This window comes from Cetorhinus maximus, chromosome 11, assembly GCF_964194155.1.
Source record: "Cetorhinus maximus chromosome 11, sCetMax3.hap1.1, whole genome shotgun sequence".
NCBI lineage: Eukaryota > Metazoa > Chordata > Chondrichthyes > Lamniformes > Cetorhinidae > Cetorhinus > Cetorhinus maximus.
The window spans coordinates 110,012,865-110,036,624 of record NC_135889.1 but is presented as its reverse complement, the minus strand read 5'-3'; the positions used below and the strand labels follow the sequence as shown (position 1 = coordinate 110,036,624).

Here is a 23,760-nt window from a genome sequence, read left to right as displayed (position 1 = left end):
GCCATGTTATGAATGCACTTTCTATGGTCATCAAGTCCTGGAGTGGGACTTGAACCTGGAGTGCCTGGCCCAGAGGTAGGGATGCTACCCACTGTGCCACAAGACCCCTCAAAAAGCTTCACACAAAGGCTTTTTCAGACAAAAGTTGTCAGTGAGCCAATGATGATGATGACACGAGAACAGGTCAAAACTAGGTCAGTTCTAGGATTGAGGAGGAGGGATTGGATCGGGAGAGAATTCCAGAGCATTATCTTTTTCCTCAGGCATTTTAGGGATGTTGGAAGGCCGATAACAGAACCTACGCTTGTTGCTAGGAGGTGTGGGTCCTGTTTGATACAGCTAACCTTGAAATTTCCCTAGGCACCACTTTTGGATGTTGTCTTGCTGTTTGAAGATGTGCCCTGGACCAGTTTGGAATTTCAGCCCAGAGGCTATGTTGGATTGAAAGAACCATGGTTTTTTTTTTGCTCTACTGAAGATTGGGAAGGATCAAGATTTAGTGCTGTAGCCATTGGATTAAAAGAACATTGAACATTGGGAACACTGAGGGCATGTGGTCAGAAGGAATTTAATGTAAAAAGGAGCATGCATTCATAATGCACCTTGTTATATATCCTCAATGTCCCTAAGCACATCACATCCAATGGATCATGCTTTAAAGTGGTAGCTACTGTAGTGCACTGGTAACTGCAGCAGCCACTTTGTGCCCACCATGATCTTTCAGACAGAAACTGAAACAAGTGACTAATGTGTTTTGTTGAGGGAAGAACATTGGCAAGAATGTAAAGAACTCTTGTTCAAATGGAGACATGAGTTCTTTTATTTTCCCCAAGTTAAACACCTGGAGAGAGATTTGTAGGGATACGGGGAAAGGACTGGGGAGTGGGACTATCTAAATTGTTCTTGCAGAAAGGTGGTATAGAATGAACCTCTCTTGTACTGTTTCCATGCAGTGATTCTGAACAAGTGAATAAATCTTAGCTTTAACATCTCATCTGAGAGCATACCCCAAAGCAATATGGCTGCACTATTAATCCCAGCCAGTATGGAGATGATTGGGTAATTTTCCTGTCAATCGTGCCTGGAGAATGCACTCCCTGTAAGAAACAGGGATGATTTGCATGTAGCTATCTTCCACTGACTGCATCTTACTGGAGAAATCCTCTGCTTTTATTGGGAGAAGTTGCTGCAGTTTTAGTTATGAGTTCCGTTTGTTGCAGATTATATGCAGAGACATTTTTGCTGTTGGCTGAGTCGATAAACATTGTTGTGAAATGAATTTTGCTGTAATTCTGTCCCTGCCTCCAACATACTGTCTCGCCCAGTGGTGTCCATAAGCACTCGAAAAAAGCTGATATGTCTGCTCAAGCCTTGGGGTGGGGCTTTGCCTACAACCTTCTGACGTATTAAGAGGTTGGGATACTGACAAGCGAACCAGATTAGCGCTGGGCTCGGAAGTTGAGCATAGAGTAGAACCATCAGCAAAGAGGTCTACAGGGTTGGCATGAAATCTGGAGAGTGTAATTGATATGAAGAAGGAGGAGGAAGAGAGGAGCAAGCCTGCAGAACATCCGAGTTCATTGTGAATGAGTCAGAGGTTGAACCATCAACCACAACACCGAGTTATGTAAGAGGAAACTGAATGTGTACTGCAATGAACTCATGGCAGAGTTTGACAAAGAAAAGCTGATGCTCCTGATGTGTTCTTGAACTACCACTGCCAAAAGCCATAACTAATCACTCAGTGTATTCATCTTGTTGATGTTTTTGGGCTGCCCTATTTGCCCATGCAACAGTCACTGTGCTTTAAATACACTCATTCTTTACCTACAAAGTACTTTGAGACATTTGAAAGTTGTAATAAGGTGCTTTTATAAATCATAGGATAGTGCAGCACAGAGGGGGACCATTCAGCCCTTCAAGTCCACATTGGCTCTTTCAAAGCCTGGGCTGAATGCGCCTAAGCAGTGTCCTAAATTGATGGCTAGGTTGTAGACGAATTGTCAGTCTTTTATTATTTCTTAATGTTTGTAGCAATTTGATGCAACAGAATGGCTTGCTAGGACACTTGAGAGTTAAGAGTCAACCGTGTTGAAGTGGAATTGGAGTTGCACATGGGTAAACCCGGCAGGTTACCTTCTCTAAAGGACATTAGTGAACCAGTTAGGTTTTGCCACCTATGTTTTGCTTTTACCGACACCAGTAAAGTTTATTTATTTTTCTTGTTTAACTTAATTCAAGTTCTCTACGCCATGCGTTCTCTAGATTATTAGTCCAGCCCTCTGGATTACTCACCTAGCACATATCTGCCATGCCAATATACTGCATTCTAATTCCTTTAAAGAAAGAAAGGTGGATTTTAGTCATAGTAGTTCTCCTCCATCGCCACAGTTCTCTCTGCCCCTCTAATTCTGGCCTCTTGTGCATCCCAAAATTGCATTGCTCCACCATTGATAGCAATGCTTTCTGATATCTAAGTCCTAAGCTCTGGAATTCCCTCCCTGCACCTCTCTCTGCCTCCCCACCTTTCTCTCCTCCTCAAGACATTGCTTATGGCCTTTGACTTAACTTTTAATATCTAATATCTCCTTGTGTGGCTTAGTATGGTTGCACTCCCATAAAGCCTCTTGGGACATTTACAAGGTTTCTTGCTTTATAACATTCCTGTGAAGCATCTCGAGGCATTTTATTGCAATAATGGTACTTATGGTTGTTGTTAGAGGTGCTATATGAATGCTGGCTGCTGTCATCGTTATGCTTGAACCCACAACCTTTTTGTATGCAATGCTGCTGCCTGAATTCTCGATGTGCACTCAACTTCCTATTTTAACAAACGATGTTTCCTAGTTTTTGAACTCATTAACAGCGAGGTAAATTTCTATAATGACTTAATTCTTTTATCATCTCTTCCTCCTTTGCTTTGCATATGTGTATTAAAGACTGTACCACTTCTTAATAGTTGATTCAAACTGAGTGTGACCCATTTATTTTGAAAAATGTAGCCCTTTTTTTGTTGCAATGATATGTTCTGGAAACAGCCCCAAGTTCCTCTCTTGTGTTAGTGGCTCTAGTTCGATTACAGATTGGTCTGCGTATGATATGCTGGTGCTGAATGGGTTAAAGCCATCCAGTTAGGTTTGTTTGTGTTTTCTTTTTCTTCAATTGCCGTGACTTGTGTGGGTGGTTGGGAAGGAATAGAACTTGAGATTTTTTTTTCTCTTGAAAGAAAACCAGCCTCCTGATTGCTGTGAGCACTGCAGCATTGGGCCACAGTTCATTAAGGTCTTACAATGCTGCTTTTGTGTCGACTTCAACAGCTTAGTCAGACTTTTTTATGCACTGGACAAATATGAGTGGCCTTTGCATGTTCAACCAACCTAAAGGACTCTTTTGTGTTTATATTAAAATAAAATGCTTTGCTGAGGGTAAATGGGATTATACGATGACTTAAAAGTTTGGGCTGGTTGTTTTGTTAGGAAATATTTTTCAGGCAACTTCTGAACTAAAAGCGCATTTTTTTGTATTTTACTTAGTTCTGAAATTACCATGCTCTTTCTGATGCATTAAACGAGGAAAATGTGATCTTTGGCCTGTTTGTCTTTAGCCGAAGAAGGTAGTAGAAGCACTATGATTGTCCTCAGTGCATAACTGTACAGTAGAGGAGAGGGGAAAATCAGCTCCACTTCTATCTGTGTGTAATGGCTGCTCTGTACTTCCAGAATCAGGCACCACGGAGAAGGTGGTTTCTTTAGGAGAAGAGTGGAAATGATTTAATACAGAATAGAGTCAATGACACAGAAGCATGTCATTCAGTCCAACACTTGACATGGGCTGTGGGGCAGAAATGGGCAGGCTGTCTTTTTTTAAAAAAACTTTTAAAAAGTGAGGGAAGGAAGGTGGGGGTACTATTTTTTAGTGGGGGGTGCCCTTTGTATATCAGGGGTGCAGCCCCCCTAAGATAATGCCTCCCCTTTCTTCCTACCCACCTGCACTATAAAACGCACCAACCCCACCCCCTCCCTAAACTGCCCAAACCCTTCCTGCCCAAGACCCCGGGCTTAACTTACTCCGGGCCGCTGCCTTGGGCCTGCCTGCGGTCCCAGCAGTGCCCACTAGTGCACTCTTGGGGCTGCTGGAGCTGCCTGCCAATCGGATTGGCGGGACCTCCTCTCCAGTGAGGGCAGAAGCCCCTCTGGTAGGCCTTTTAGCCTGCCTGCAGCGCATTATGATTGTGGGGGTGCTGGCATCCAGCAAGTTGGCTCCATGTTGACTTTGCTTCTGAGGGTTGGGGGTAGCTGTCGGCCCACCACCCCTCTCCCTCCCTCCCTCCCTCCCCCCAACCCTGTAATATGCTGCCCACGATGTCTAAAAGCGAGCACCAGTAGAACAGTCTCTATTTAGCACATTGCACCTTCTGGCAATGCACCCAACCTCTATGCCACTGGCAATGCACCCCGATCATTCTTGGGCATATTTGCGACATAAAATTAGGGGAGGAAAGCAAGTCCCTTGAAAATCCAGACATATTGTCCACTGAAGAAACTGTGCTGCTATTTTATTTGGAGGCTATCGTGCAGAAGGGATAGGCCTTCACAGAGTCAGCAGTTTCCTTGGAGATGGCATTTGTACGATGGCATTTTGGGCACGGTTGAATTGCTGCCATTAAACTGGCGACTTGTAGGCAGCAGCTGTGTCGATGCCCATCATTCCTTCAGTGTTGCGGCACATCAGTTTGGGTTGAAGGGCACTACCCCTCTTTAAAGAGCAATGTCATTGTGTTGAACAGTGATCAAGCTGGCAGAATAGAGCATTTCATATTCACAGGAATGCAACACTCTTGAAAGTCTATCCAATTGCTAGCATGTTGGTTTAAAGTGTACAATTTCCTCTGTGCAAGATGCCGATTTGATAGAAATGTCTGATTCACTCAAGATTCATGTGACTTCTTAAAAAAAAATTTTGTTTTATTGCAAATGACCTTGAGTAATATGCAGTGAGTGGCTGTTCAAAGGACGAAGACAGCAGCCCTCGTGTGTTCAGAACCAGTATGATAGAAATTATAATAGCTCTTATAAAATGGGATAGTCACTAATAAATCCAGCAGGGAAGTTGGAAGAGAATTCGCTTACCCAGAGAATGGTTAGAATGTGGAGCTCACTCTCGCATGGAGTGGTTGAAGTGAAGCTTTTAAGGGGAAGCTAGGTACATACATGAGGGAGAAAGGAATAGGAAGAATATATTGAAAGAGTGTGCTGGAATAAATGGAACAGGAAGATGCTCGGTTAGAGGGTTGCCTGGGTTCACAAATCAGTTTGGCAGCAGCGTGTTACAGGGTGCAGGCTGGGTGCCCCTGAGCTGATGGATTATTTTGGATACCCATTGTAGAATTAAGAATTGGTCCCAACTAGGAGGTTTACGTAAATCTTCGATCTATCGGCTTTTACTCATTTGGACCGAGCATCATATTTTTTGGTTTCAGGTCACTACTGATTTTTGGGCCAGATTTCGGGTGCACCCTGACCTGAGTGGGCATAAAATCGCACAAGATGGTGTTGGGCGAGCGTCCCGACGTCATCATGCACTCGTGCGATATTTCACTTGGCGGGTTAATGCAAAAGTCAGAAGGGCGCCCGCCAACAATTAAGCGGGCAATTTAAGCTCATTAACGGCCCAATTGTAAGCAATTTTTTGTGGCCTATCCAACCTCACGATTGACGGATGGGCCAATCGGCCAGGCGGGATTTGCGTTTTTGATCAAACCTCGTCCAAGGGCGGGATGAAATCTCCTTGAGGGTTTAAAACAAAAAGGAATACCTGGGGACTTTTTTCTTTTAAATGAGTTATGATTGTGCTGGATGGACATTTTTTTGCAGCATTTTTGTGCTTTTTTTCATTATTTAGAGGCCTGCAGCTCCCTGAGGCAGCTGTCCGCCTTCTGGGAGCTTATTGGAAGTGCTCACCAGCATCCGCAGTGACGTCAGCGCCTGCCCTCCTCCCACCCCCACCGGCAGTGCTGAGCCTTTCTCCTGGCGCGTTTCATGCTGGCTAGCCATTAATTGACCGGCCAACGTGAAATCGCGACTGGAAGCCAATCGTGGTCGGGGGACATCTTCCCGCCTGACGAGCGCAAAATTCAGGCCTTGGTGTTTCTCATTCTCAAAAAGAACGCAGCTCCCGACGGATAAATGAATTTTGTGAGCAGTCTCTTTCTTTAGACCCTAAATCTCACTCCTACCATTTCCTGAACCTGGTCAATGGGTGGAAGTTAAACATACCTCCTCGAATAACTTAGTATTTTATACCAAAGTGAATATAATTTTAAATGACAGCAAAATCCTGTGGATGTTGAAAAGTCAGCAGATCAGGCAGCATCTGTGGAGAGAGAAATTGAGTTAACGTTTCAGGTCGATGACCTTTTATTAGAATATTTCTGATGAAAGCTGAAGTATTAACTCTGTTTCTCTTCCTACAGATACTGCCTGACCTGCTGAGTCTTCTCAGCATTTTGTTTTTAATTTCTAGCCTTCCCTTCATCTATCATTTAACCTATGGAATAAAATCAGACGTAATCTTGTCATTAGAGCTAGATCATTTATGAGTGAAGTCGGAAAATACTTTTCCTGGAACTTGCTCCTCCTGCAATCTTGTGGACGTCGGGTCAATTGATGTTTTCAAGACTGATGTTGATGGATTTTTATTGGGTAAGGGTATCCAGGGGTGTGGACCAAAGGCAGTCAAATGGAGTTTGAGACACTGATCGGCCATGTTCTGATTGAATGGCATGGAACAGACTCTCTGGGTGGGTGGAGTCGGGGGAGGGATGGGCTGAATGGCCTACTCCTGTTTTGTGTGGAAGAACCTGTTATTTAAGGCTATTCTTGCATTGGCTTCTTTTCAAACCTTTTGTCCCCTTTCAAGGTGAGGCGCTGTTTGTAGGCCACTTTACTCCCTGGTAATTCTCATGAATAATGAGAATTGGGAAAATCGGGGTTATGTTTGTGTTGTCTCTTTTTTTTAAAACAAAAAGGTGAATTTTCATCTTTGAAAAATCAGTGATATTTATTGATCTTTTTGTCCTAACTTTGGTCAGTGAAACAAACAGATTTGAATGTTTGAAAGCAAGGGTTCCTTTTGAACTTTAGAAGATTTAAAACTGAGTTGCTGAACATTCTGCATTGAAATTTCCTTGTTTTTTGTTCTCTTTTAGAAAAAAGCGAAGGGCCAGGAGCTCTTTGAGCAAATCATGTACCATCTCGACATCATTGAGAAAGATTACTTTGGCCTTCGGTTCATGGACTCCGCTCAAGTAGCGGTAAGATGGCCTCTTCATCCAATAGATGCTTAAGGGACTTGCCTGTCTCAATAGATGTACAGCATTTGGAGAAATAAAAACTGTCATAGGCCTGCGTTTTGTGACCTACCTGTTTTAGAATTCTGTGTAATGGAAGCTCAGATTCATTTCTCTACCTTCCAGGAATAAACTGTCAAATAGCCCAAAATCTTTTTTCAGATAATCTCATTCTTCATAGTAATGTGTTACTGAAAGTGTGGGGGTGATATTCTTCCTATCTGGAGAAAGGCTGGGATTGGTTAATCCAGCTCGCTCGCTCTCCCTCTCTCTCTCTCTCTCTCTCTCCCCTGCCCTGCCCTGCGGAGGCAGGACTGGGAGGAAATTCTGAAGTGAGGGTTTTGGGTCAATCCTGAGCAATCTTGCCAGGGACGGGTCAGCGTTGGCAATTGCTACCCCATCCCCCAGCAGGGTGGGGTAGCCTCCCGAAACAGGCCCTCCTCTGAGGCCAAAGCCCGGCAGGTGCCTGGAGATTGCTGATGGCAGGCTGGCAAGCCTATGATGTCTCACTGTACTTAATCCCTCCATCCGCCCGTTCCTCCCCGCCACCACCACCACCACCCCACCGCCCCCAGAGCAACAGGCATCAGTGTGCGACAGCTGACGGCTGTGGTTGTAGGCCATGTAGTGAAGGGGATTCCCCTCCCATGGGTGGCCTGGCAGTTGTGGCTTGTTTATTATTTTTTTTAAAATAGTGACCTCCTTAGAGGAGGCGAGATGGAGGCACCCTCACGTTTCGCCTCCTACAGCGGCAGGGCCTACCTCTGCTGGCGGGGCTGCTGTCCTTCCAAAGCAGATTGTGCCTTCAGCCTCAGGAACCCACCCTCCTTTCTCAATCGGGTGGCGCTTCCAGAGGCGGCCTCTTTAATCGTGAAGATCCCGCAGACGACGCACCACCATCCAGTGCCAGTTTGCGATTTGAGAAATGGTTCCACCCTGCAATTTCTCCTAAAGGGGACGCTATTTTAGCTTTGTATACCTCCCAGCAGCTGTTTAGTAAGCAGAGAAGTGACGAAAGACTAAAGCCCATTTTTGCCTACATTCCTGCTGTTTCCTCTTTTAACTGGACCTATGAATTTGAGCTTTGAAGGCTTTAAGTGAATGCTTTCAAGCCAGGTTTTATTGACGTATAGCTCCTGTGTTCTTGCTGCGTGTAAACCTTTCAATGTTATGCTCTATGAAGCAAAACGTTTTTTTTTTAAGTGAATGCGACTTTTCTAAGTAACCATTTTAACTTTCGACCCAGGGGTGATAAGGCTGTTTAGATATCTGCTACATATTTTGCCTGGGTATTGCGGAGAGCTGTTTCATGTTAGAAGATTGAGATTTGAGCTTTCAGTGACTCTCTAAACAAAATGCGTATGGGGTTCCTTGGCGAAGAACTTTTAAATGTCCAGCACTGGAATGTGGAGGAGCTGAAAGAAAACAGACCCAGGATCGGTTGGTGGCAGGGGGGGAAGCAAAAGAGCCAAGGGCCAAGTCTAGTCATAGAACACCCCTCCCTACTGAACACAGGGGTTACAATTATTGGTATATAACCCAAAGGTAGAATTCACTTCTTCTAAGTTAAATCGCTCCCTTGACATTGGGTGAATTGAACAACATTACTCCAACTTGGCTGATGTGACCTTTTGAGAATGAATTGATTGCATTTTGATTAGTTAGTGAGAGCCTTCAGAATTGGATCTTATTCCCAGGATTACTGACGTTTGCTTCAGTTTGAGAATGCCGAATTATGTGGGTTCATCTTCATTTCTCAAGGGTAGCCCCACGCTATCAAAAGGTCAGTCAGTGTTTTATTGCTATCTGAGGGTGCTTGGAGCAACGCACGGATGTATTTTCATTTTCAGCAACGGCACTTCAAAGCAACCCGAGGGGCTATCCCTGTACAACAGAATAGAAAGGTTGGGAAGGAAGTGGATAGTTTAGTAGCCTGCCTGGTTTCATTGCTCTTCCTCAGTCAAGGCCTGAGAATTAAAACAGAGTAATAAATGGTTTTAGGAAGAAAATCTGTCAGTCTTTTGATGAATGACCAATCTTTACAAACGCTTTTTAAGTCTCCTGCCCTCTTTAACATTATCTACAGAGTCCTTTAACACCTTCCCTCCCAGGTTGAGCTGTATCTCTTTCTGGCATTCACTGGGGGGTAAGTTTTACCACCATTTAGGGGGTAAACTGGCAGAGGGGGATTTTCCTGCCCTTACAGAACCCACCCCAATTATCATTTCCATCGACGGATTGGAAATATTTTTATTTTGTGCCGATTCAGACCCACTTTATTTTCAGCTCTCTCTTTTTTTCCTAAAAGCTGCTGCCCTTGAGCAGGCAAATGACTTGAAAAGCCGAAACGAAAACAGGCCAGCCACCTCCAGGTCCCAGCCCTTCGTCTGAAGCACAAAACCATTTTGCAAGGCAAGAGCAAAATACCGCAGGTGCTGGAAAGCTGAAATAAAAACAGAAAATGTGCAAACGCTCAGCAGCCCAGACAGCACCCGTGGACAGAGGAAAACTGAGTTAACGTTTCAGGTCGATGATCTTGGGCGGACTGAGGTCACTGACTTGCCTGAAGGCGTCTTCATGCTGCTTGCAGCGTCCCTGACTTTCCATGCGGTTGACAACACTATAATAGATGTAAACTCTCACTGCCTCCCACTTGGTTCCACTTTTACTCATTCTGTTGATTAGGTATGACTTGCCCTGATGGTTATCTCACCTAAAAATCCGCAATCAGGTTCAGCACATCAGTGTGCCTGTTTCGTAATGCGGTGTAAATGCACTGAACTGGTTCACCTCTTTATTCATGCGACAAAGCAGGACAAGTGTGGTATAAGGCCACTAACAGCCTTCAATAACATCGGTTTAAACCAGGGCACGAAGAACGGTTACCCAGTTTTTTAATGTGGTCTGTCTGCCCTGCCTGAATGTAATGTATGTCTGTATTTTTATGTTGCAGCATTGGTTGGACAACACCAAGAGCATCAAGAAGCAGGTGAAAAGTAAGTTGTGTTTGAAACCATTAGAAGTATTTCAGTCTCTTGAAGTAGGATCTGCAAAATGTGAACCACAATAAGAAGTTGATGCAGGATTTGAGGGGGCAAATAGCGAGAAACACTTTCCTCTGGTGAGGGAGTCTAGAGTAAGGAGCTTCCAGGGAATTCCAGGGATGGGAATTCCAGGATGCTGCATGTGTCCTGGATGATGCCACGCACAGAAATTGGCTCCAGCTGTTCGGACTCGAAGCTGAGAAGTGGCTGGAGTCACTGCCAGGCACGCGGGAGGCTGAAGATTCTTTGGGAGCACATTTCCCAAAGATGTTCCAAGGGAATAGCACTCGGGATGGTCATACAGCAGTGTAGGCAGAGGCAGGCAGTGCAGGAATCCTCGGGGGTAGCAGCAACCTCAAACCGGTTTTCGGCAACAAACACCTTGGGCAAGCGCGGTCCAGAGCACATCCACGGCAATGCGGGGCAAATGACTTCACGAGGGGCACAAGAAAGTGGTAGAAATGCAGTGGTCATGGGGGAAATTCATGATTATGGGAGGATAGAGAAGCATTTGTGCAAACGCCAGCATGCGCCCCACATGGGTGTGCCCCACATGGGTGTGCCCCCCTGAGGGCGGAGTAAGGGACATCACTGAGGGGCTCGGAACATTTTGAGGCAGGGTGGGGAAGCAGGGCTAAGAGGAAGAGCCCGATGTTGTGGCTCATGTGGGAACCAGTGATATGAGAAGTTAAAAAGACTTGCTGTTCAGCAGTTGGACTTTCAGGAACTAGGAAGGAAGATTAAAAATTAGGACCTCAATGCTAGTAATATATATAAGAATTCTAGAACCAGGGGACATAGATTCAAGATAAGTGGCAGAAGGTATGGGGGGGACATGAAGAATTGTTTTACGCAGAGGGTAGTGGGTGTCTGGAATTTGCTGCCCAAGTTGGTGGTAGAGGCAGAAACTCTAAACTCTTTTAAAAAGTACCTGGATCTGCACCTTAAAGTGCTGTAAACTGCAGGGCTTTGGGCCGGGTGCATGAAGGTGGGATTAGAAAGGGCACCTGGGTGTCCTTGGGCTGGCATGGATGAGATGGACCAAATGGCCTCCTTCTGTGCTGTAACTTTTCTATGGTTCTAATATGTATATTTAACTTCTGCATGCTTTGGGTTGAGGAATAGTAGATATAACAGATTAGAACATGGCTGGAGAAATGGTGCAGGAGCAAGGGGTGTCGATTCCTGGGGCATTGGGACCATTTCTGGGACAGGAAGGACCAGTTCAAGGTGGAGGGGTTGCACTTCCATGGAGCTGGGACCATTTCCTTGCAGGAAGGTTAAGCAGTACTCTTGGGGGGACACCAGAGAGGAGAAACAATGTTCACAGAGGGCTTAGAGGGACAAATGACGCTAAAGGATAGTTCAGAAAAAAAGAGGGACCAGGCAGCAGACAAATGCAAAGCCGCATATGTCTGGATTTGGAGAGTGTATACAAAAGTGGCTAGTATGGTAAATAGGGTTGGTGAGCTACAGGTGCAAGTCACCGCATGGAACAAAGATCTAGTGCCAATAAAGGAGACCAGGCTCAAAGAAGGGGAGGATTGGAAGCTCAATATCTTGGCTACAAAGTATTCCGAAAAGTTGGAAAAGAAAGTAGAGGCAATTGAACTATAAGAACACTAGAGACGGATGATGTAGTTGAAGGATCAAAGACAGAGCCATTTTGATTAGAGTGAAGGAATAATAGAGGAGTTATTATGCTATTGGATCTATACAAAAACGCACCAAATAGTGAAAAGGGAAGAGAGGAGCAAATTTGCTGGCAAATTACAGAAAGATGCAAGAACTGCAGAGAAGTAATAACTGTGGACTTCAGTTTCCTATGATACACTGCGATAGTAATGATGTAAAGGGCAAAGAAGGGGAGGAATTAATGAAATGCATAGAAGAGAACTTTCTTGATCAGCGTGTTCCAGTCCAATGAGGAAGGAAAGCTGTACTAGATCTAGATCTAGTTCTGGATAATTGAAGTGTGTTTCATTGAGAGAGTATTTGGGCAATACTGTCACCAGGTTTGGAATAGTTATGGAAAAAGATAAGGGACAATAAAATTAACAATACTTAACTGGAGGAGGGCTGACTTCAGTTATGACCACCAGAAACTGGCTTGTAAATGCTGGATTTCTTGCAAGCTGATATAAAGAAGCACAATTATGGAATCTATTTTAGAGCGACTGTGGGACTGCCTGGACCGTGTCCTGTTGTGGGTCTCCCACTCTTCGTAGAACTTGGCTGATTTTTGATCCAAAATTGGATGGGTGATTTGGTCTCCATTACTGCCCAGATAACATTCACAATACCCAGAATATAAAGCACAGAAACAGGCCAGTTGGCCCAACTGGTCCATGCCTGTGTTTATGTTCCATAATTGGCCTCCTGCTGCCTTATCTCATTAAATCAGCATTTGCAATGTACGGAGTCAATTAGCCCAGGGAAATGTAGGGAGACTATTTCATTGACTTCAACAGGCACTGACCTGGCTTTTTTTATTCATTTACGGGATGTCGACTTCACTGGCTGGGCCAGCATTTATTGGCAATCCCTAGTTGCCCTTGAGAAGTTGGTGGTGAGCTGCCTTCTTGAACCGCTGCAGTCCATGTGGTGTAGGTGTACCTACAGTGCTGCTAGGAAGGGCGTTCCAGGATTTTGACTCAGCAGCAGTGAAGGATCAGCAATATATTTCCAAGTGAGAGGATGGTGAGTGGTTGAGGGAGGTCAGGCAGTAACATTAGAATCGTGAGCCAGGCACTTGAACCTGCTCCACCAGTCAACCACATCGTAACTGATCTCCACTCCCAGTCCGCTCTCCTATCTCTGCAGCACATCCCTCAGTATTTACCTAAATAAAAGGATATGCCATACTCTCAACAAGACTGATGCATGTGGGTTCACTTGGGAGATGTGTGGAGGTCAAGTTTCTGCTGTGGGCTCAGTTGGGAAATTGGACTCAACACAATTGAAGCTGTGCATTTGCTTCCAATTTTTGAAGTTACTGGGTCAGGTTACCTCCCAAACCCATTTACACAATCCCAAATCTAGCATTATCCATGAAACAGTGCAAGGTGATAGTGTAAATAAACAAACAAACATCAATTAGTGCCAGGGAATTAGGCCAACAGGACCTCCAAGAATGATTGATTTCAATTCATTTGAATTTATTAATGCCGGAGTAGTGGGTGCCTATGGCATCTCTGCGCCAATGGAAAGCGAGTGCAATTTGACGGTCCTTCCTGAATGGGTGCAATTGGCCAAAACTGTGTGAGATCAGCTTTTTAAGGGTGGGCCTGCTTCTGACTGGGTGATTTTGGATCCAGCATTAAAGATTCCAGAAAACGGGAGCGCGAGTGGATTTTACTCGGGACTCGCTTGTGATTTTAAATTCCATAAACCTTTGCACTGCTTCAGTTGATTCTGCCAGGGTTGCGCTAATAAAACTAGAGGAAATAAGTGGCAGCACGGCCCTGTGGTGTCCAGAAGGGAACAGATTGCTGGATGTTGGTTCTTGTGTTCTGTTCTGTATTAATGCAATTAGCTTGAAAGTTTACTCTGGTCATGCATTTCCTTGGATTGAAATAGAGTCTGGAAACTTAGAGCATTATTGGACTGGTTTATATATTGAGTATTTTTAATAATTCCCTTTGCAGTTGGTCCACCATACTGTCTTCATTTGCGGGTGAAGTTTTATTCCTCTGAACCTAATAATCTTCGTGAAGAATTAACAAGGTGAGAAAGGGTTTTGTTTCTGTTGATTTGGCCTTCAAAGATTGTATCTCACTTAAAGGCCTGCAGGTATGTGATGTCAGAGATCACAGTTTTTGAAATAAAGAATAATCGTTCTTGCTTCTCTTCCCCTTTGCCCGCTATAAGCGCACTCTGCTGGTTGAGGTGCTCAGAAGTCAACTAGTGCCTGTGGAAGTGGTCACCAAGTGGTCATTACTCCTGTCTGACCCTCTGGCATGAGTGCCGTGGAAGTATTAATACTGCATCGGGCAGCATGGCTATGGCAAATTTGCTCAGATTCTTATATCCACTTTCCTAGTGGCTGGGTAGTAATCAGCCCTAGAAAGCCTGGATATTCATCCTCCACATCCCCCCCAACTCCCACCCCACTCAATCTTCCAACCTTAGCTATTTATTATAACCTAACAGCCAACCTGCCTGAGATCAACTAATTGAGCACAAAGCAGGAGACTAACATAGTTTGTCTGTTTCAAATAACAAGGGTCTTATGATTCCCCAGACACGATCTGTTTAGATTCTGCATGATCCTTGTTGTATGCTGATCAGTAACTGGTGTATTCTCTGGTAAAGTCAGTAATGGGAGCAATGCCTGTGCACAACAGGTTACAGCATCTATCGCTCATTTGCAAAGAAGCCCTATTTGAAATGCATATTTGTGGAACTGAGGGACTTGGATGCCTGAAGGCTCCAGGAGTTGTTGCCAGAAGTGTGTTAATTCTGAAGCTGGCGTTCCCCATAATGCATGCACAAGAATGTTCAGTGCTTGGTACAATTCAGCGCCTTGTAAAAAGAGGACGTGCTGGAACCTGTTGGCCTGCCAAGGCTCAGCACAGAACAAACATAAATCTAGATAATAACAACAAACCTGGGAGGGATAATTGAATAGTAACATTTCTGGTATTCCATGTCAATTTTTTTTTTTTTCCCAATAAGCATCAGCCGCTGACATTGCAATGGTTCATTCACTAGTGGGAAATGTCATCAAGGACATGGGAAGCATTGGCAACCATTGTCTCAGAATCCAGCCTTGACTTAAAATTAAAACTACCTGCAACCCTCCCTTTGGCTGTCTTGCTAACTGAGGTGGCTCTGAGACCCACAGACCAAGGAGCCCTTGGGTTCAGTTCCCTTGTGTGTTGAACTGTTTGAACAGCAGTAGAGTGCCGACAATTGGCCTCAGTTCTCCTGGGTTGGGATGGGGTTGGGTGGGGGTGTGGAGTGAAATTATCCAGGAAACTTGCTCTTGATCTTATCCGCTAAAAGGTCAGCACATGTAGATGTCAGCTTCGGACGAGATTGGGGTTCGTCTGTGATGCTGCAGATGGTAGGACATCCTGTTAGGTTCAAAGGTTGGGTGTCAGAGGTTGCCGGTGCTCGTGGAACCGTACACCAGCGCAAGCCAACGTCTTCAGGAAAAGAGGGGACGACACTGGGCGGAAAAGAAAACTGTATATGGGAAGAATAAACAAATGTGATCACACCCATCCAGTTGGGGGGTGGGGGTGGGGGGGGCAGCGGGGAGGGGTTTGCGTGGTTGGTTAACTTGCTCTAATTACCTTATAACAATTTCATTTTGTACTCATAATCCCTTGACTACTTTTCTGTCTTCTAATGACCCTTGGATCATATTTGTTTTATCCACAAAAAAATGCCTAGTATCATATCTGTAATGACTCACAGTCAGTATGCTTAGTGTCTTAAAACCGGTAGGTCTGGTTTCAGTCCTTGAGGTAATTAGAAGCGGCCGTGAAATTGATCGATTCACCGCGGTGACCTGGCCCGTTTTGAATTGCTAGTTTCCATGACCTTTCTGTCTGCTCCTGTGCCCTGGGTGGCATTAAAACTGTCACACGCCGACCTTTGATAAAGCAGCCTGAAGTCACGTGACCAAGCCACCATGTCCATTGATTGAAACAGGAAAGGCCTTTTGTGTTTGAGCTGGTTTCTGGGATTTTCTTATCCTCCCCGGTTGTCGGAGAGCAAATATTTTTGCCCTTTTTGCTCATTTTTGTAGGGACACCTCCTTTTGCAGGTTGCTTTTCGAATTGTTCCCTAAACGCTGGTCGTAGCTTGTGCTGGCTGCCCTTCGATTTGTCTCGCATTTGCAGTCAGCGCAGACGGTGGTCGTTCAGCCCCACCCTGCCTGTGCCAGCTCTTTGAAAGAATAATCCAACTAGTCCCACTCCCGACTCTTCTCTTCCCCCTAGCCCTACAATTTTCTGACTGCAAGTATTTACCCAATTTCCTGTTAAAAGTCACCATTGAATCTGACTCCACCATTCTCAAGCAGGCTGTGCATTCCAGATCAAAACTCACTGCTTTTTTTTATTACATAAAATATACCTTTCAACGGGTTCGGTTTATGTTTTGACTGATTCTTTGTTTTTCTGCAGATACTTGTTTGTATTACAGCTGAAACAGGACATTCTGAGTGGCAAGTAAGTAATGTTTTGTATTACTTTGTACCAGGGGTCAGGCAAGCACTAAGTTCGACCTGTTTGATCTCCTGCTGGATGTTAAAGGCCATGACTGTGACGTATTTCCACAGGGTCAGTGATAGTTCAGTGGATACTTGCACCTTTTAATGGTGAGGGACTGAGGCGCACAAACCAGAAATGCCTTGGGCTCAAATCCCAGTTAACCAACAGACCTTTGGTGTTGCTGCAGTGGAGGAGGATTCAGCCAGGGGTCTCTGCTCCTGACTGCTGTTCAATGACATCTGCTGGAAATGGGATGTACATGAACTTTGGGTGAGCAGGACAGGAGCAGGCTCAGCTGTAATTACTCCCGTGGGCGATGAAATGCCCCCTGGTCAGGATTGTAGGTGAGGAACAGCCACTGAGCAAGGTATTAGAGGTTGTCAGCACCCAGAGAACTGTACTTAAGCATGTGTCGGTGCCTTCAGGGAGGGGTGAGGAAGGGAAGACTTTAAATTGTCTTCACTTCATATAATCCACCAAAGAATTTGGAAGAAATTACCCAGAGAATGGTTCAGTTGTGAATCTCGCAAGTGGGGCAGACGAATTTAAGGGGAAAGGAATATACGGACACGTTGAGGGGTTAGATGAAGTAGGGTGGGATTGGCACAGACCATTTGGGCTGAATGGCTGTTTCTGTGTAGTAAATTGTATTTCTTCCCCCTCCTAGAAGTGGGTGAGCCTGCAAACTGCTCTCTGTCCTCTGCTCAGGGATAGTCTTTCACCTCCCACATTGATGAATTGTGCCTCTTGTTTTATCACTTTGCAATTGTGGCATTGCTGCTCCCCGGTTTAATGATCAGAAGTGGATTGTACCTCTTTCGAATGCTTTAGGTTTCATTGGCTGTCCCTCTAGAACATGCCTGAAAATGTTGGGTATTTCCCTCATTGTGCCAGGCAGCCATGAGCTGTTGACCTGCCATCTGTTTCAATGTACAGATGTGTTGAGATTACGCTTTCTAAATCTACCTATTTGCTTTCCACAGTAAAGGTGCACTTGCCATATCTGGAGGTCTAAAAAAACAGAGAGCCCCTTCTTTGTTAAATTTCACCCTGGTGGCAACACTTCAGCTTTGCATGTGGGGGAAAAAAGATTGATTCTTAAGTAAATCCTTTGGCCCTGAAATTATGCTGTAGGATATCAACTGTCAAAGGCTTTTAACGCATTCAACAGGATTATGAGGCATTCATCTGCCATTATCCCATGGCGTAGTTTCAGGGCCTTCATGTTTCTGGTTGTCACTTTTAAGAGTTTGCATTTGGCTCCCTTGTGCGCCTGAGTTGGGAGCCATTATTAAGTCCTGCCTACCTAACACTGGGAGCACTAGTGCTCAAAAATAGTATAGCATCGTCTGAAATTGGTGATTTTTGACTGACACCACTCTGGCCTTCAACAATGCCGTTGATGTTTGAATTAAAATAAAACTTGATCTGAAGAACGTATTGCCTGTTCATTTGACAGCCTTTAAATAGAAAGGGTGAGTGTACCGACACTTTTCATAAAATGTTTTTCTTAGGACATGGGTGACACTGCAAAGGCTGCATTTATTGCCCATCCCTAGTTGTCCTGGAAGATGGTAGCAGGATTGCTCCTTGAACTGTTGCAGGTCTTGTGATGGTGCTTCCACGATGCTGTTAGATAGGAGGTTCTGGGTTTTTAGCCTAACAATAAAGAAGGAATTGTAACTTACCCAGGACTCGGGAGAGAAAGTGACCATGTCCTAATGACATTGCTTCTCTTGTGCATGAACTTCTGGAGCTGTGCCTTGACCAGGAAGAATAGAAAATGCAGAATGCTGTGGTACAGAGAGATCTGGGTGTCCTTGTGCATGAATCACAAGAAGTTACCATGCAAGTACAGCAAGTAATTAGAAAGGCCAAATGGAATGTTGGCCTTTATTGCAAGGGGAATGGAGAGTAAAAATAAGGAAGTCTTGTTGCAACTATACAGGGCATTGGTGAGACCACAACTAGAGCACTGTGTGAAGTTTTTGTCACCTTAAGGAGGGACATATTTGCATTGGAAATCATTAACTGAAGGTTAACTAGGCTGATTCCTGGGATGAGTGGTTTGTCTTATGAAGAAAGGTTGAACAGGTTGGGCCTATACTCATTGGAGTTTAGAAGAATGAGAGGAGATCTTATTGAAACATGAAGGATTCTAAGGGGTGTGTATGATGGGGCAGATGCTGAGAGGATGTTTCCTCTATTGGGGGAATCTAGAACTAAGGGGCACAGTTTAAAATAAGGGGTCTCCCATTTAAGATGACTTGAGGAATTTCTTTGAGTGCTATTGGTGTTTGGAATTGTGTTTGCGAGCAGTGGAGGCTGGGGCATTGAATATATTAAAGGTTGAGTTAGACAGATTTTTGATGATCAAGGGGAGCCGAGGGTTATTGGAGTCAGGCAGGAAAGTGGAGTTGGGGGCATAATCTGATCATCCATGATCTTGCTGAATGGCGGAGCAGGTTTGAGGAGCCAAATGGATTACTGCTCCTATTTCCTACGTTCTTGTGTCTGTGTTCAAGACTAATACGCTGGTACCATTCATTCCTATAAATACTGCTTAAATACTTCCAAAAATTATTCAGTAATTAATAGACTTTTATACTGATTGATGCTATGATATTGTACTAAAGTATCCTTCAAAACCTCAGCCAGTGTATTTGAACACCTTCAGTCTTGACTAGGAATCATCATGTTTGCACATAAATCCTGCAGGCCTATTCGTGTTACCTAGATCACTGCAACATAAATGAACACGTTGCATGTTAGCCTGACCTTCTGTGTAGGAAAATAGTTAACCTTTCACTTGCTGCCTTCCTCAAGGCCAAGTAATGATTGGAATCATATTGGATAGTGAATTGTGGGCACAGGTCCACATCACACCTCCCTATGGCACAAGCTGCCTTGAGTGGAACCTATTTTTGGATGTACTATTGTAAAATAAACTCTTTGTTTTTTCTTTTTCAATGATCTAGGTTAGAATGCCCTTTTGACACATCGGTCCAGCTGTCAGCCTATGCCATTCAGGGTGAGGCTTTGTTTGATTGTTTTTGCTCGCCTTAAGGTTAAAAAGTCCTACGTGCCTTTTTTTTAATATAAAGTGATGCCCAGACTGTGTGTTGAATGTAACCTGCTGCTTTGCCTCTGCCATGCTGATACTCGATGGTAAGCTGATCCTTGGGCTCTCGGGATGATGTCGGATGAACATGACACCTGGAGGAGTTTTCCCTTTCACTTCAGAAGTAGGAAATGGTGAACATGGTTTCTTATCTTGATGACCGAGGGGTCAACAAGTTGGTCTCTTGTTCTCGAGCTTCTTGTGGCTGTAACTTTGTCATGTCATATGGTTTGTGAGATCTCTTGTGTTACCTTCCATACATGATGTCAGCATGCCATCTATTCCGCATTTGGGTAATTTGGAGCAGAAACGGGTCATGTTTGGACTTGCCTGTCGAACTGTATAACCTGAGGTCGGGGGACCCATGAGATGATGACATGAGTGATGGCAGTCATGTGTTTTTTTTCCAGTAGTGCCCAGGAATTTTTTGGAGGGCAGCAAATTATGGGGATTCTCCATAACAGCGATAATTTTTTATAAAAATGTCTAACTTATTTGACCCATCTATTAAGAAAAATAGTAATTTTTGGGCTGTTAATGGCCAGACCATCACTTAATGTTCCTCCATAGTTGCCCTGGAGAAGGTGGTGGTAGACCGCACTTCACAATATTAAAAAAGCCAAATACTGTGGATGCTGGAAGCATGAAATACAAACAGAAAGTGTTGGAAAAACTCAGCAGGTCTGTGGAGAGCGAAACAGAATTAACGTTTTGAGCCCAGTAAGACTCCTCTTCAGAACACTAATCTGCTTTAACTATTCACACATTCTCTGGATCTTATGAAGTTCTTCCAATTCTCTCATTTCTATCATCAGGCTTCCTATTGCCTTGTACTTTTATCACTTCCGCCAGTTAACCATTTCCTGTTCTCTGCCTGAGGGATAAATATGGTCACAACACTGGGGAAGAACCCCCCTGCTCCTCTTTGTAATAGTATCATGGGATATTTTGTGTCCACCTGAGAGGGCAGAGCCTCAATGTTTAACATCTCATCTGAAAGGCAAGAACCACTGACAGTGTAGCACTACCTCAGCACTGCAGTGGAGTGTCAGCCCTGATTTTGTGCTCAAGTCTCTGGAGTAGAACTTGAAACCCCTAACCTTCTGGAGGGAGAGAGCGAACCAGGGTGACACCAGCCAGCATGATACCCAGATACGTTGCGAAGAGGAATGGCAAACACAGATATTAAATAAGCCAACCACATGCCTCCAACGATTGAAAATACTGCAGGCACTAAAAATCTAAAAACAAATAGAAATTGCTGTAAACACTCAGCATGTCGGGTACAGTGTCTGGATAGGAATGGCAAGATAACAGAAGACATTGCTTCATTAGAACTAAAAGATATGACAAATGAACCTGAGTGAGGGAAGAGGGATGGGAGAATATACACAGGAAAAGAGGAAGAATGAATGAATGGGAAATGGTTAACTGGCAGAAGTGATAAAAGTGAAAGACAAGGGGAGGCCTGGTGATAGAAATGGGAGAATCAAAAGCGCTTCACAAGATCCAGAGAATGTGTGAATAGTTAAAGCAGGTTAGTTAAATTGGAGATGGCAAAAATGGAAGACAACCTGCCAAAGAGAAACAGCCTCCAGGGGGATCTCGATCCCAATGGTCAAGCCTCTTCCTCCCTCATCCACTGATGTTTTACTTTACCAGCACCAGAGAGTGAATGAGGGCTGTGGCTAATGTCTGAAGTTATTGAGGCTAACATTAGTGGTGATAGCTGCAAAGTGGCACGCAGAAAGCTGATGTGCTGTACTGGAGCAGCTTGACTAGGGGAAAGGCTAACTCTGGTGCATAAATCTACAGTACAGGCTGGGATGTTTTCCAAGACTTTGGTGTGTCTTTGAGTGGGATGATAAAGCTGCTATTTATCCAATTATCCAGTTCACTTTCCATTTCTGCCTTTTAATCACCCGACCCTGAAATTGATTGGAATCGTGGAACCCTTTGAATGTGCTTCTTGCTTTTGCAGTAAACTGGTTTTCCACCACATTCTCTCGAGCATCAGCTTGACTTAACCTTGGCATTGAAAGAAAGTGTTGCATTTATATGGCACCTTTCACTATCTCAGAGCATCCCAAAGCACTTACAGCCAATGAAGTACTTTTGAAATGTAGTCACTGTTGTGATGAACGGAAGAACAGCAGCCAATTTGCAGACAGCACAGCCCCACAAACAACAATGAGATAAAGATCAGATAATCTCTCTTTTTAGTAATGTTAATCATGAGATAAAGATTGGTCAGGACACCAGGGAGAACTCCCCTGATTTTAGTCAAACCATGCCATGGGACCTTTTACATCCACCTGAGAAGGCAGAAGGAGCCTGGGTTTAAATCTGATGGTTAGCCACCTTTTGCAGTGCAGCATTCCCCCAGTACTGCACTGGAGCATCAGTTGATTTGTATGCTCAAGCCTCTGGCATGGGGTTTGAAAGCACAAGCTTTTGACTCCGTGGCGAGAGTGCTGTTCATTCTAAGAAACAACCACTTTTTTTAGGGTAATAAAGTCAGGACATTAGTGCCAGGATCTTACTAGGGTTCACTCTCTACTGTCACTTACCTCTTGGTCTTTTCCTTGTTCTCCCTGGTGAGCTGACTTGGGAGCATCATTGTAAGCTTTTCTGATTAATCAGCAAATGGTTTTCTCACTGATGGGAGAGATAATGGAAAAAGATCAAGAGGGTAATTAAAATTCTTCATTCAGTCGCTTAATCTATTTTTTCTGATTTGTTTGACACAGCCGAAGTGGGTGATTGCGATCCTTCTGAGAACGGACCAGACTTTGTGTCAGAGTTCAGATTTGTGCCGAATCAGACCGAAGAGATGGAGCTTTCCATCGTTGAGAAGTGGAAGGAATGCAGGTATGACATTCTCCTTTTCCTGAGCACTTCCTGAGGAAGATTTGAGATTATTTCAGCTGATAGTTTTGATTTCTTTACATAAAATTAAAGAATGTGTCTGACTTGACTCAATCATTTGTGGTATTTATTATCCAGGGCTCATCAATTCGGGTGAAACCAGATTGCCGCATTAGAATGGACTGGTGCCATGGGCAGGCTGTGGTGCTCCCCTGGTGAATCTGTGGGGTAGACCTTGACATTATGTGATCCTATAAATGGACAATCGTGGGCCAGCAGCCCATTTTGCATTCGTTTTGATATTTTTATTTCCATTGAGTTAATAGAGGTAAAAGTGGGGAGTGATGTAAGATGGGCTACTGACCCTCACTGAGGAGGGGGGAATTTTTAACCAGCCTGAGCAGGTGGTGGGTAGATAACATTCCCCCAGGACTTGTTCCCTCCAATGCTCCCTTCCTGCCACACCCAGTGATTTACCTGCTCACCAATCACAATTGCACTCTTGAGTAAAATCAATCCCCAAATCTCTCAGGGTTACATCAGTTGACTTCCACTGGGTGCTGGTTGGGGCAATTGCAACAAATAGCTGTAGTCATTGCTGCTCATCATTATCCCTGAGAGGTATACATGGATGTGGAAGCTGGGTCATGTCAAGATTGAACTCCATTGTCAAGTTTCTGATCAATACCTCAAGTCGAGCCTCCGTCATGAAGGGTGACCATTTGACTGAGGACAGCCAGTTCCTGTGCAGCCAGATCCCAATGAGGAGTTGATGTTTTCAAGGGAGAAGTAGAGGGGGGTGGAGAACTTCAATGGATGAAAAGTTTGCAAGAAAATGACTAAATCTTTCAATGGTTCACAGAAATTAAGGTGTGGGAATTATATGGCCAATAATTTTACCCCCTAAAAATCATCACAGTGGGGAATTCTGTTTGATATTCAAGTTTTATTTTCTTTAAAAAAAGTTATTGGCAGAAAGTATTTTGCCGCTTATAAAGCCAAAAACTTTTTTTCTGAAAATGTTTGGGGTGAAATTTCCCCTCTCCCCACTCCCGTAGACAAGATAAGGAGCTCCTCTGAACTTTTCAGTGGTTTATATACAATATGCCGATACCTCTTAGATTTCCGGCATTGCCAAAAAAGATTACATTCAGT

The 23,760-nt window shown here is 44.3% G+C and overlaps 1 protein-coding gene across 2 annotated transcripts in view; it reads left to right on the top strand.

The window, feature by feature from the left end:
- The window catches only part of LOC144686830 (band 4.1-like protein 5), a 109,487-nt gene that overhangs the window by 49,462 nt on the left and 36,265 nt on the right, over positions 1 to 23,760 (top strand). For both annotated transcript variants that reach the window (XM_078552588.1, XM_078552589.1), the window contains exons 2-7: positions 7,208 to 7,312; positions 10,302 to 10,344; positions 14,040 to 14,118; positions 16,530 to 16,574; positions 19,595 to 19,647; positions 22,488 to 22,608. In XM_078552588.1, coding sequence (XP_078408714.1) covers positions 7,208 to 7,312; positions 10,302 to 10,344; positions 14,040 to 14,118; positions 16,530 to 16,574; positions 19,595 to 19,647; positions 22,488 to 22,608 — 446 coding nt within the window. The remainder of the gene's footprint in view (positions 1 to 7,207; positions 7,313 to 10,301; positions 10,345 to 14,039; positions 14,119 to 16,529; positions 16,575 to 19,594; positions 19,648 to 22,487; positions 22,609 to 23,760) is intronic.